A 14,674-nucleotide genomic window follows, 5' to 3' on the forward strand; every position below is an offset into this window, starting at 1 on the left:
GTTTTTCAGAAAAACAAACTTTTAGGTATTTAATCTTCAGTTTTGTTTTCCGATTTTATTAACGATGCAGATGATGCTTATGGAATTTGGCGCTTTATGTCATATGTAATGTTCATGCACAACAAAGGATATTGTTTGGGTTTTCTCCTTCCTAATTGTGGAGGAGTGGGGAGACCACAGGTGGCCCAGTCGCCTAAGGCGCCGCAGTTCGCTATGCAGAGTAGCGTCTCTTGGCCACGCCAGCAAGTTGTGATCGTGGGCTCCAATCCCGGCACGCCATGATATAACTGGAACACTGTTGAAAGCGGCGTTTAATCCAACTCACTCACTCACTCCTAATTATGGTTATATTTTTCTTTAAAAATTGCAGGGCGCCTTGAGAGGCCACGCCTTTTTCCCAACGGACCTCCTTTCCCGCCCCTAGCGACAACCACCACACAGCCGAAGGTGAAGAATGCGGACGACTTTAAAATAGTAAGAAGCGATGCCATATTGAATGTATTGACTCCGGAGTCACTAAGTCACTAAGTTTAAGTTTAAGGACCCATGAAGATCCGGGTTAGAATAGGTCTTCAGCAACCTATATGTGCCGAGAGAGGCGACTGCGCTTATCGTAAGAGATCGGTTGGTCAGGCTCGCTGACTTGGTTGATGCATGTCAGCGTATCCCAATTGTGTAGATCGATGCTCATGATTTCAATCACTGGCGTATAACAACTGACAAACAAACACACTCATTAATTCATTCTGAGTGTATGACGAATAAAAATAACCAATAGAATACTAATATACAACAAATACAAACAAACAAACAGCGGTTTTTTTTAACAAAAATATAAAAAAATATAGAAGTTTAAGATTTCATATTACTTGTAGAGTACCTAATTGCATGCATAATTTGTGGTATTGGCGGTTGGTGTACACTTCAAATGCCCCTACCCCCTGAACATTCAAATCAATAGATATGGCCCATCCCACTTTCAAAGCTTGAAAACAACAATAGTAATTTGACAGACGTACATATTATGCCAAACTGGAAAGGGCCTATTGCCATTTCTAGTTTTTACTTTGACTTAAATAAATACCTAAATAAGTAAAACATACTCTCAATAGGTATGCATGTTCAATGTTGCCATTCATATCTAAGACAATTCAGCCTCTCTAGCAGTCATTCTGGATCCAAGTGTCAGACTCAAACAAGCCTGTTGTGTTGAAAAGCTTGGTCGCGTACACAATAGGACACCCTCACTTCCTGGCAAGGTCTTTGATGGTCCCCTTGCTTCCTGTAGATAGCTCGGTTTTCATTTTCCTTGATCCGTCCCTGTCTCAAATGTTGTCCAACATCTGCAGTATGATAGGAAAGGTGTTGCTCGATTTTCCCCATAATTACTGTAAATTTCTTGACATTAGTTTATGCTGCCAAACAGTTCATTCATGACCTTCAGATCATCCTGAACGTGAACTGTTCCTTCTTTGCATAAAGACTTGGAAGTATGCTGACAGGATGTGCTGTTGTCGCTCACACAACGGCATATCCTTCTCATGATTCAACCCGGCTGCACGCCCTCTTGAGACCAGCCATCTGTCTTTCTTGGGACCTGCGACATTTCCCAACAGCCTCTCATACCTAGGCATCCACCCTTACGTCATTATGACATGACTCGGACAGTTTTTATGATGAGGTTGTTGATGTAACAAGCAGCTACGACAGTGATGTAAAAAAGGGATAGAGTGATACTGTCAAAACATTACACGTTGTGGACGAGGTGCAAGTCGTCATGTTCTCGAACATAGCTAACTGGACATGTATGGCAGTGTTTTGGTGTGTGTATCCTAGCCATAGATTAGGAACAATCCCCGAGTGCTTCATAAGCTGTGTGAATGGGTTGTTATAATTCCTATTCGAGGAAAATTTTAATTATATCATGGCATGTGAGTGTATGTGGGAAAAGCCCAAGGCGACGTTCGTCTGGATGTGTTCTGCAAAAAAACAGATTCAGGACTAAGGGACGCAACTCTGCACAACCAATTGCGGCACTTTGATTAGAATGGGCAACCCCCAGTCACCGGCAATGGATTTATAGAAAAACAACAGAATAATCCTGATAATTTAGTATCTGTCAGCTAAAGGCGGGGAGTTTTTTTATTCGAATCGATTGGTGTTCATCAATCGTCCCTTTTTGGACAAAACAACGCAGTTCCATATTGAAATTGTCATTCATGTCACGAATGTGGGCGAGTGGTGACGAATGGTTTACGAACTTCGAGTTCCAAAGATTTGCCAGTACTGTTTCTGTTGAATGGATGCTGCCATGCCTACGATAATGTAATAATTGATAACATGACAATTCCTCCCCCAGACAGTCATCGTGACGGCATCTGCAACGGCCATCATCCTGGCGTTCACCATCACACTCGTCGTGTGTGTTCGTCGGCACCGCAGAAAGGTCAACCGTCAGACGACCTTCCAAAACCGGAACAAGGGAGTCATCGGACCGAAGGTCACCAAGGGCGGACTCCTTCTGGAAGCTGCGCCTCTCAACAGTCTTCATTTGATAGAAAACCCTAATTACATGCAGAAAACTGCCTACAGGAATAATTCGAGTAGGTATCTATAATGTTTAGACAGAAAAGAGATAACAGCTTTAACTGTAGATCTATGCCTGGTGGACCAACATCAGATGACATGATTTGGTTTGCAATTTCATTTCCATGCGGGACTGAGTGAGTGAGTGAGTTGGGTTTAACGCCGCTTTTAACATTATTCCAGTTATATCACGGCGTGTGGGAGGAAAGCCCGAAGTGATGCAGGTCTAAGACGTTTACCACTTCGGTGAAACCCACGAGCACGGGTATGGTGCTGACAAACCTAGAAACATAATTGGGGCGAACCGGGATTCGAACCCACAATCATAGGTTTCTGGCGTGCCCAAGGGACGCAACTCTGCACAGTGAATCGCGGCGCCTTAGACGACTGAGCAACCCGTGCCCCCTGCGGGACTGAGTGTTAACATGTGTTCAATTTCCATCAATAAATCGTTCGTTTGAACATATATCATAATTGATTTAGTGAAATTAGTACATTATATTCTTGACATATATTTGTATCACAACATCGTTTTAAATTTAGCACGAATTCGTATGTCATGACATCTATGAGTTGATTTTGGTACAATGAAATACAGAATGAATAGTATGACATCTCACGGAGCACTGCTCCATGGTTTATAAATGAATATCTTTTCACGTAAAAAAGACCTGTGACAATATTAAATATATTCTTGTATTATACACATAGTATTAATCTAAAATATGGTTTATAAGATATTCATACCATTCCTTCTTTATAGATAACACCGTATCACAACTGATGTGACAGTATCGTGATGTTCTGTTACTGATGATGAGCATTTACTCGTCACGTTGAAGGTCATGTTTGATATCACAGATGGGTACATGTCAATGTGTGAAGCCCATTTCTGGAATATTACTGAAATTGGCGTAAAACCAGACTCACTCACTCACTAACAGGGTCACATTTAACATTTCAGCACTGAGAACCATCCGACCAGAAACAATCTGTTTTTTGCGAGAACTCGGGGAAGGTGCGTTTGGGCGCGTTTACCTTGGAACCTGCACAGGGCTTGTTGAAGAAGGGGAAGTAACTCTAATTGCAATCAAGACACTCAAAGACGCGACAAGTGAATCGGTGATGAAGGACTTTGACAGGGAAGCAGAGCTTCTGGCTAACCTCCAACATGACAATATTGTGACATTTTATGGTGTTTCTCAAAATAATGAGAATTATATGATGATATTCGAGTTCATGTCCAATGGAGATTTAAATAACTATTTAAGGTAAGGAACATTTTTAGGTGGTGCTTTTTTATTATTTGGCACACACGGCTATAGTAAATTACCTCCTACTATAACAAGAATTATCCTTACAGCTTTAGAACAATGCCTTACTTGAAAACCGTCCCCAATTCCTCAATTATACCCGACGCATCCGACAAAATGTGTTTGTGTGAAAGGGCCTTCTCCTGTATGTCGTTTCAAAAGAATATTATAATAGTGTTAACCTTACGAAGGAGAAATACAACTAGCCGTTGCATAGAGTATATCAGTTTAACCCAGATTTTAGTGAGTGAGATTTAACGCTGCTTCTACAAAAATTGCAATACAAAATAAATGTTTAAGGAAAACCCAACGTTAGGCAGCTCATAGATCATTACCATCTCCTAGATCATTCCGAAAATATTTTGTTAGGGTTAGTCGAATTTAAAACAAAACCATACATACAAAACAATTTTTTTATTATTTTATCACACTTACCGGTGGGTCAGAATACAATTTGCCTTTGAAAATTGTTTTAAAACTGCTTGACACTGTTGTACTGAATTTCAGTGTGTATTGAATGTATCAGAGAATTTAATGTTTGTTTTTTCATGTATATAGTACTACCAGTTTAACTGTTTAATTTGCAGTGACTATGCTTGTCGTAAGAGGCGACTAACGTGATCGGATGGTCAGGCTCGCTGACTTGGTTGATGCTTGTCACCGTATCCCAATTGTGTGGATTGATACTCATGATGTCAATCACTGGATTGTCTGGTCCAGACTCGATTATTTACAGACCGCCGTCATTGGAATTTTGCTGTGAGCGGCGTAAAACAACACACAAGTCACAACAATTTGCAAGACAATTACATGTCATTTACAGTTTAGCAGTTTTTGCTGTGGTCGGAGAAACCATAAACATTATATAAATGTTAACTTAGGCCTGACATTTGCCTGTGTTCCCCCCATCAATAAATGAGTATCCGGTACGAGAAGGTAATGCGGAATCGTGTAACTGTTTCTAGTATAGGTTATATATACTCCCCAGGGAGTAGAGAATGCAAATTTCCGATGAACGGGTTTATACTTGTGCCCTGAATAATGTAACATGTGTTGTGTGGAATCAGTTCTATACAGATGTACATGTTAATAATAGTCATGGTAGTAATATACATGGTAATAATAGTAATAATAGTAGTAGTAGTAGTAGTAGTAGTAAAATGTACATATTATCTTAGATCTATTATTATTATTATCATTATTATTATTATCATTATTATCATTATCATTATCATTATTATTGTTGATTTTCGTTGTTTCTATTCTCCGTGACACAGGTCCCATGGCCCGGATTCGTCAGTCATCTGTAAGGGAACCCCGCAGAACGATACGCTCACCATCACTCAACTTCTACACATCTCCAACCAGATCGCCACTGGCATGGACTACCTGGCGTCCCAGCACTTTGTGCACCGCGACATGGCCACCCGGAACTGTCTGGTCGATGACAAGCTCATAGTGAAGATTGGGGATTTCGGCATGTCACGGGATGTTTACAGCACGGACTACTACAGGGTAGGTTGTTTCCTAGTAACAGGGTGGATAGTAGTCACCCACCTTTGGAACCCCCAAGGACCGAATAGTACGCTTTATGCCATGAAATGTTTACTTGGTATACAAATGCCAATATTTCAATGTTGAAATGTAATTTCCGTCTTTGTTCTTGCAGGTGTGACAAATAAAAAACATGTTTAGCCCGAAGCTTATGAGCACGCATGGTCATGTATTCTATGTGAAAGTCCTAGTCTAAATTGCTTGTACCAGCTGTGTACACTGATATGACTCAAGAGTTCTTAAATTGGATGTAAAGACTAAGTGGTATGCTGAATGCTTATGAGCAGGATGGCATCTCAGACAGCGGACACATCATAACTGACCGACCGTTTGATATTCCTGGGTCAGGGGATCTTTTTACAATGAAATAGTTGGAATAGAAAGTGAACAGAACGTCAGGAGCGGAAGGTCGGTGGTTCGATCACTGGCCGCGTCATACCAGAAGACGTTGAAAGATGGTCGTTATGGCACCCTGCATAGCATGGGGATCGGCATTAAGGGGCTAAAACAAGGACTGGTCTGATTGGGATCTTCATGTTAAACTGAAGCACAGTACCTCAGTGGGCTAGCACTATAAAACCGACGCAAGTCCAGACCAGTACAAGTATCCTAACACACACGTACATGTAAGTTGCTATATAAATGCAATAATCTTGAACGAAACGGTAAACTTCATTCCACCTCACCTCATCATCACCCAATGTATCACTCTGTTCCAGGTCGGGGGCACCGCCATGTTGCCGGTCCGATGGATGCCTCCCGAAAGTCTGCTGTACCGAACCTTCACAGTGGAATCCGATGTGTGGAGTTTCGGCATCGTTATGTGGGAGATCTTCACATACGGGAAACAGCCTTACTACGAACTGTCCAATATAGAGGTACGGTATGACAGGCTACATTATGTCGGAGTAAATGCTACATAAATATTCTTATGTTACCGAATGTGCATGTTCGTTGCATCACATCCCCGTGTGGATTCTGGGTTATAATAACTTTCGATCAAGCTATGCTTGTCGTACAAGGCGACTTCTTGGATCGGTATGTCGGGCTGATTCTGTGCGACCGCAGCCAAACCTCCTGGAACGTCGCTTATGACATCAATCACTACATGGAACGTCGCTTATGACATCAATCACTGCATGTCGCTTATGACATCAATCACTGCATGGAACGTCGCTTATGACATCAATCACTGCATGTCGCTTCTGACACCTATCACTGCATGAACGTCGCTTAATTATGACATCAATCTCGCATGTCGCTTATGACACCAATCACTGCATGGAACGTCGCTTATGACACCAATCACGGCATGTCGCTTATCAAGCTCCTTCCCAGCGCGTGACACCTTCGTTACACTCTCGGTAACCCCAAATGTAGTAACGTTTATACTTTTGTTTTTGTCTTTGTGAATGCAATCACAGTTAATTTTGAAAAGGTTTACAGCTGACCATACTTCCCAGATATATTTACCTTTTTGTTTGTTGATCAGATTGGTTGGAGATTACAGACGAACAGAAAGTCAACCAACTTCCCCCTTACATTATAACTACAGTCAAGTCTCGTTAATTCGACATCGTTGGTTGCAGATGATTGTGTAGGATTAACGAGTGTGTCGGATTAACGAAATTAAGTGATTTGTGATCGAAAATCGGACGTCTTCACGATATATAATAACCGTGTGTACCGTGTAATAAAATCATTAAAAACGAAATATTTATATTGTATGTCAATTACATGTAGATAGTTGTAATGAAACAGAAATTCAAGTTAACAAACAAAGAACAACATTTAGCAGCGGTATGAGTATTCGGGGTCACGGCAGTCGTCACTTGGTTGTAAAAATAACGGTCAGTCGGCTGCGAGTTCAACTCCAAACATGGTTGTAGCCACCTATCACAGTGGGGAGTTTTGACTGGTGGCAGCGATACAGAGAAATCCGCGAATGAGCTATCGCAGTGAGGAGCTTGGTCGCTTATGCCACCAACCACTGCATGTCGCTTATGACACCAATCACTGCATGGAACATTGCTTATGATATAACTCATGATCACTGCAAGGAATGGTGCATGGAACGTCGCTTATGACACCAACCAGGGCATGGAGCATTGCTCTTGATGTCAATCACTGTGTTGGGCAGGATAGGCTAATCTTTTCAAGAACACCTGGTATCATCACTAATTGACAGTGTTTCATAGACATGCTTACGGGATAGCCGGTGTCGTACAATGGACGACTTCTTTTGATATTTGTGTGTTTTTGTGGCTTTTCTCATCGTGATACCAAACGCAGATTTGATTATTTACAGTACTTCATATAACTTGAATATTGCTGAGTGCATTCTCACTTTTAACATGACTGGTATTCTATTGAAGGTCATACAGTGCATCCAGAACGGGCACCTGATTGACTGCCCTCAGATATGCCCGGATGACGTCTACAAGATGATGCTGGGGTGTTGGAAGAGGCAGCCGACGGAGAGACTGACAATGAAGGAAATCCACAAACGCCTGGACAGTCTGTGTCTGAAAGAACCGACCTATCTCGACCTGATTGCATGAGCAACACGGAAGGGAGGGATTCTTAATACATGGTCGACAATGTTTTAAACGGGTGTACATCCCCTACAGGAGAAAAGCCTGATTCAAATGAATCTTACAAGGATATATGAATCACATGGATTACAACCATACATGGTTCAAATGAATCTTACCAGGATCTGTGAATCACATAAATTATAACCCTATATGATCTCAAATGAATCATACCAGGATCTGTGAATCACATGATTTACAACCATATGTGATTAAAATGGATCCATCACCAATACCTGATTCACAGAAAACAAGAAATCGGTAAGTCACTTGTCTCATGAAACATGACTCTGGGATGAAGTAAGGACTGAGTTATATTATCTTCAGGATGCAGAAGCGAGCTTTTGGCGATATCTGTGTAGAAAGCGTGTCCATAAGAGTGAGAAGAAGATGTGACACTGGAAGTCCTCATCTTTAGCATCATCCTCGGAATTCAGGGTATGTTTATTCGAGGCGAGAAACGCGGAACATACACGCTTGGACTTCGAGGGGGCTGCTGGAAATGTTGGTCATCTTGTCATGGTGATTTCAGAGGCAGTGTCGGCACGGCAGTGTCAGCTCGACAATGTCATCAATGTCTCTCTGCCAGCCAAAAGACGTGTGTGTGATTGACAATGAGGGCATCTGAAGCAATCGACAAGACATTAGCTGTGTTACTATAACATACGATTTGTTGTGTTGTGTTGAGATGGACCACGGGAATTCATATTTGTACAAAAAATGTCAATAATGTTCATCAGTGGATGGACCGACGTGATTGCTCAACAGCACATACTCAGAGGGCAGAATATGGACAGAATATACGACGAAACGATTGTCTTTCAAGTTAATGGGGCTTATTGGGTTTACAGTGATCTGCTTCAACTGAGTTTCTGAACAAGATGCATCTGATATGCTCTTTTTTATTTATCGACTGAGATTAAGATAATCCTACATTATGACACTCAGGAATTTTTGTTAACTTTCTTCAGCAGTAAACCAAAACGGAAAACTATATAGCCTTTGCTTCACTATCATAATAACTGGGTTGCAGAAGTGACGTCACCTCTCTTATCACTAGCTCCGCACTCGATATAGAAATCAACAGCCAATCACATGTAATGACTCTTAATTGTTCGGGTTCCAATAAGTTGTCATATGATTGGACTGATATGTTGGCATCGTGTCACTCGAAATAAATGAAACGATGCTGTGTAAGCGAATTGGTGCAGGGTATTTATCATAACGGGATGAGGATTAATAACCTGGATAATCGAAGATGCATGCTTCCTTCAGTATGATTATGTGGATATTGATTGGACGTGCAACGCAGAACGCAACAGAATAGGTTCATACCGTAAACCATTAACAGCAACGCGATCACCGAAAATCAGTTTTAAGGGAACTCCATGTTTTGAGATGAGTCGAATTACTTGGCTTACCCCATAGGGCCATTCTATTCTATAACCGTATATATAGAAACCCCGTTAATCAGGCGATAACTATTGGGGCAGGTATCTCTTATAACAGAACCTTCTTAACCCGGACAGAAAGCTTCTCGGGCAGATTTCACTTGGAACAGTGTCTGTGTAAATAACTCTTATTCGTCATGTCAGTAACCAAATAGTATGAGTTGATGTATTTATGTAGCTATGCGAAGGTGTATGCGGAGAAAGCAATTATTTCACACAAAGCAATTGTGATCCAAAGATATATTAAATTCTAATCTAGCAGGGCTCGATTTAGCTGTGAAGAACATGCACCATTGCAACCTATGATTGAAAAATGCAACCTCATATTTTTGTCTACGTGAACCAAGTGCGTGTAAAATAAAATCAAGTTTGTGTTCACACAAAATCGATGTTTGAACACACTCAATAGCTCTAAAGTTTATTTACAATACTAAATCACTAACCTCCGTGTTATGTGCAATTTGTTATGATTTCTTATGTTTGACGTAATCAAACTGTGGGTGCTTCAAGATCTGCACATGTTCCTATTACGTTTTACAGCAATACGTCATTACTTTATGTGACACTGGCTGCAGACCGGCCGGCTAATGTTTCAACTTCGATCAACTTGTGTGACCCGGGGGCAACCTGGCTTTATATTTGCAACTTGGTTGTCATGCATCTGGTTCAAGTTAAATCAAGTTCCTTATATCGAGCCCTGGCAATATATGCATCGAGGCAACTTGTGATAAAGATTATTATGTTTGCAATTATATCTTTTGATCAATCTAATTAAAATCAGATCTTAGATCTCGCTATCGTTAAACAAAGATCTGAGGACATCCCATTACGGGTTACGTCACAACGACCTTTCATCCGACCAATCAAAGCGTCGCTTACCAGATTATGAAAGTGACAGTCGGAATGTGTTTTCTAATCACGCAACCTCGAAAACGTTGACACGGTGTATACCGAACGACAGTTACGGCCCGTACGACTGATTCCGTCAAATTTCGTCTATCTCTCGCTTACGTACGATAAATATTTGAACGGAGGAGGCGTTGCACAGTACGTGGGAAGCACTGCCATACTATCTCAACCATATATTAGACCTTTCGGACTGTTCGTTTGTTCAGTTTTCAAAATTTTAATCCAGAACTGTGTCAACATATTTTTCAAGCGTAGTCTGAGATGGAGTCGCCAGGTTGAAACGAGTGCCGTAAAGCTTGAGAAAGCTGCTTTCTAATTGGCTGATATTGACTTCTTGTTAGTCACTTCAGTGGTCGGTCAAAGTTCGCGGAAGGTCGTAATGGGACGTCATCAGATCTTTGTTTAGCTTTTCTCATCTGATTTTAATAAGATTGATCTTTTGATATTTCCTGAATAAAATACCATGCATGGGGTATATTACAAAGCATTCCGATATGACACTAGATCATAAGGCCTTTTAGTGAAAACCATGCATATTCATGGATCAAACCACTCTCCGGGGCCAATGGTTTGGACCATGAATATGCATAAATTTCGGTAAAAAGTCCTGTGACTGGACCGTGAAATTTGGTCAAGTTTATGAGTTATTAAATTATTTCGATACAGCATTACTTGCCTATCCTGTACGCATTTTGCCAATAAAATTAACATATTTCAAAATTAGTTGGTCCCTTTCCACAAAAAAATGTTTGCACTAAGACGACAGCGACTCCATTCCGTATCATGGCAGTCGTAGTGCGAAGATCGCTTTGGGGAACAACACCAGAACGTGGAGTGTGAACACTCGGTGACTGATTGATAAGAGAAGTGTTCTATTTGTACCTTGTTGGAATGTACATATATGCCTTGTATAGTTTGAAAGGGGGAAGTATGTGTACCTTATTGTCAAAGACTGACGAGGCCTTACCGCACGGCATTTCCACACCATATAGCCATGTATCTGTACATAGTGAATTATAGCGATTACATAGTTTCTCCAAAGACATTACATGATGTTTTATCATGACAGGACATTGTGCCAAAATGACAGCAGTTATAATATGCTGATATTGACCATACTTGAGTACGAATAGCCGGATAAATTAATGTATTTGTTGGTACGTTGTATTTTATACTAGTAACATATAACTAATGTTTTAATTACATTAAACAAGAAAACATACAAAATGCAACAACACAAAAGGAAATATTGTTAAAAGGGGGTTTTCAAATGAGTTTCCATGAAGGTTTTTTTTGCATTTGGAAAATATCATCGAAAAAAACAGATCTCGGTCTACGTTTATATAATTTTGTAAATTCAGTGACTATTAATAAAAAGGCATTGCTTAATTCCAGTCGAGCTGTATTTGTGCTTCGAAATAACATTCTATAAAAACGTGTATTTATTTTGTTCATTTCGTTATTTCAATATTGGGGGATTGCGTTGCTCGCTGTCAATGTCATGTCGTCATGCTGGTATTAGAGCCATGGGCAGGTCTTTCATTGACTTATATATGTCGGCCAACCACACCCTCTAATAAGTCAAATACACACCCAAAAGCACCAGATATAACGCAGCTTTGAACAGTATTTCAGTTTTATATTTTTAAGAAAGATAAAGTGAACATTATGAAAAGGGGATTCAGATTTCAACGGGTTTTTTTAAGGATCATCAAACTTACCTGTTTTTTGTTTTAATCATTGGACATAATTTCAGTAATATACCACATGATGTCAGCTGAAGTTTAGAATGACGCTGGTCGTCCGGATACCATTTTTGTGAATTCCACGGGTGCTGGTTAAAGGTTCATAATTGGAGCGAGCCTGGGACTGCCAAGGTGCACGATTCTTCACTGTGTGTTGAGGTGCCTTTGACCCTAGGTCGTCCATGCCTCCTCCACGCCTCATGTATAATAGGCATCGAAATAAACTGTTATTCTTTTAATCCCAGGAATTCACAAGGACATGTTCCCACTCCTACCAAAGATCCTATCCAATTATGATATTAGTGCCAATAATAAAATACCCAATTTGTATACAGAACGAAGCTCCATCGTGAATGCTTCACGGGTTTGTATACACGTTGCTCCATCACCCGTAATTATATCGACCACATTGCAGTACCATTTTCAGTCAACTAATGAAACATAGCCGTCAAAAACTCGCGAAAGTCAAATGAGCCCTACTCCGTACTCTCATTTCGTGCGAACCCTACCATGAAGCCATGTGCAGAGCCGACAGCTGCAAGGATTATGGCACGTGATGCAGCGAGGTAGAAGTTTGTGTGATGTAGTCTAAGCGCTCATTAGTCTAAGCACTATTGACGATGGGAATTCCCACAATACCAACCTCCTGACAGGCAGTTACAGACATTGACTCCGCGTGATGCCTTTTTGCATCAAACATACTTTGATTAACCCCACTGGATGCAAACTATCCAAAAACGATAAAATATATCACGATTACATATTTTAATAATCTATAATCCAATATGCCATTGACTGTATTGGGATCGCTAGTAGCAACCTTCTTATATATTTTTTGTTTCTTTAGAACCATGCGATCTCCGGTGGGGTGGGATATCGCTGACCATACAAAAAATACGACGTTTGGTTCCCCTGCAGTGACGTACCAATTGTTTAAACTAAATTTTATTTTATGTGCAAAGTTATTTTGTCTGGGGGGTTTTCACTGGGTGTATTATGTTTTTCGAAAATATCCCCAGCACCTTGTAGAATGAATACCGGTTAATGCTTTTACTAGATTGCTTACTGCAACTGCGTGACTTGACGTCGCGAGAACCGTGGGAAGTAATGGGCCTTTCAGGCAGCTAATGCTGTGTTACATTTGATTGTTCTTGAAATCCATGTTGTGTTTTGCAGAAATATGTCAAACAGGTTGTTAGAATAAAGTCATTGTTATAATGTGGTGTTCGTGTTATATTCTACAATGACTGGTTGGCCAAGTGGTTGGCGCGTCCGCCAGCTTGGCAACTAATACAGTTCTACGCATTATCTCACACGTGGTTTGAAGACACCAACGTTTCCTGCTAGGATTTCTCAGGTTAATAATATAATAATGGTGATATTGAAAGACGAATAATCGAGATATTTACACGTTTGAAACAAACTGACCGAGTTCTGGGCGAATACTGTTGGTATTGCTTGAAGCACACAAAAACCACTTACGTTTTATGAGGGTTTATCACTATAACGCACAAAAATCACTAAATCACCGACTTCAACGACGGGAACCTTCTGATGAAGTCTTACTTTTAATGACGGATGGATGACAGACACGTCGAGAAGTTTAATATTATGTGTTTTCCGGAAATGGAGATTCCGGTTAGAGTGAGTGAGTGAGTTTGTTTTAACGCCGCTTTTAACAGTATTCCAGTTATATCGCGGCGTGTCAGCTTAATGTGGGAGGAAAGCCCGAAGTGATGCAGGTCTAAGACGTTTACCACTTCGTTGAAACCCACGAGCACGGGCATGGTGCTGACAAACCTAGAAACATAATTGGGGCGAACCGGGATTCGAACCCACAATCATAGATTTCTGGCGTGTCCAAGGGACGCAACTCTGCACAGCAAATCGCGGCGCTTTAGACGACTGGGCCACCCGTGCCCCCGATTCTGCTGGTCGAAGATGTCGATCGGGGGGGGGGGGGGGGGGGGGGGAGGGTAGGCTCGGAGACTTGGTTGACCGCGTCATCGTACCCCGTTGACGTGGATCGTTCTTCACAACATAGATCATTGCGGCGTTAAACCTAAAGGTCACGAGACCATCCTTCCTAAACTTCTACCTTTTAATCCATATTCGTGCCTATATAAGGTAACAAGGCAATTTTTATTCCACACAATCCTTAATTCTTTGCTAGGTGTTGTGCTGAGAAAAAAAGGATAAAACTCTCTTTGCTCATCCATTATCGGCGGACAGCACAAGAAATCGGAATACAACATTGTTTCATACAGACAAGACTTTAGAGTGTATGAACACATGTAATAGCGAAGTTCACTGTGTCTGATCTTCGATCAAGTATCTCAAATATAATAATTATTAAAGCACTGTCGGAAATGCTAGAAAAATGTTTTTCTGTATTCCCAAAATATACTTTTACAGGTAAAATGATGATAAACTTAGAAAATATTCGTGTGTTGTCATCCATGTATGAAACGGCCTATAACCTGAGGTAATTACCGAACACCCGCCCCAAAGTGATGACCTCA

General features: G+C 40.9%; 1 protein-coding gene across 1 annotated transcript in view; it reads left to right on the forward strand.

The window, feature by feature from the left end:
- The window catches only part of LOC139465639 (NT-3 growth factor receptor-like), a 47,614-nt gene extending 39,186 nt beyond the window's left edge, over window positions 1–8,428 (forward strand). The window contains exons 8-13 of the mRNA XM_071247350.1: window positions 371–474; window positions 2,360–2,603; window positions 3,551–3,857; window positions 5,177–5,414; window positions 6,173–6,331; window positions 7,829–8,428. Of these exons, the coding sequence (XP_071103451.1) occupies window positions 371–474; window positions 2,360–2,603; window positions 3,551–3,857; window positions 5,177–5,414; window positions 6,173–6,331; window positions 7,829–8,014 (1,238 nt within the window). The 3' untranslated portion in view covers window positions 8,015–8,428. The remainder of the gene's footprint in view (window positions 1–370; window positions 475–2,359; window positions 2,604–3,550; window positions 3,858–5,176; window positions 5,415–6,172; window positions 6,332–7,828) is intronic.
- The last annotated feature ends 6,246 nt before the right edge of the window (window positions 8,429–14,674 follow it).

Source organism: Haliotis cracherodii, unplaced genomic scaffold (assembly GCF_022045235.1).
Source record: "Haliotis cracherodii isolate W230 unplaced genomic scaffold, xgHalCrac1.p SCAF_1, whole genome shotgun sequence".
Taxonomy (NCBI): Eukaryota; Metazoa; Mollusca; class Gastropoda; order Lepetellida; family Haliotidae; genus Haliotis; species Haliotis cracherodii.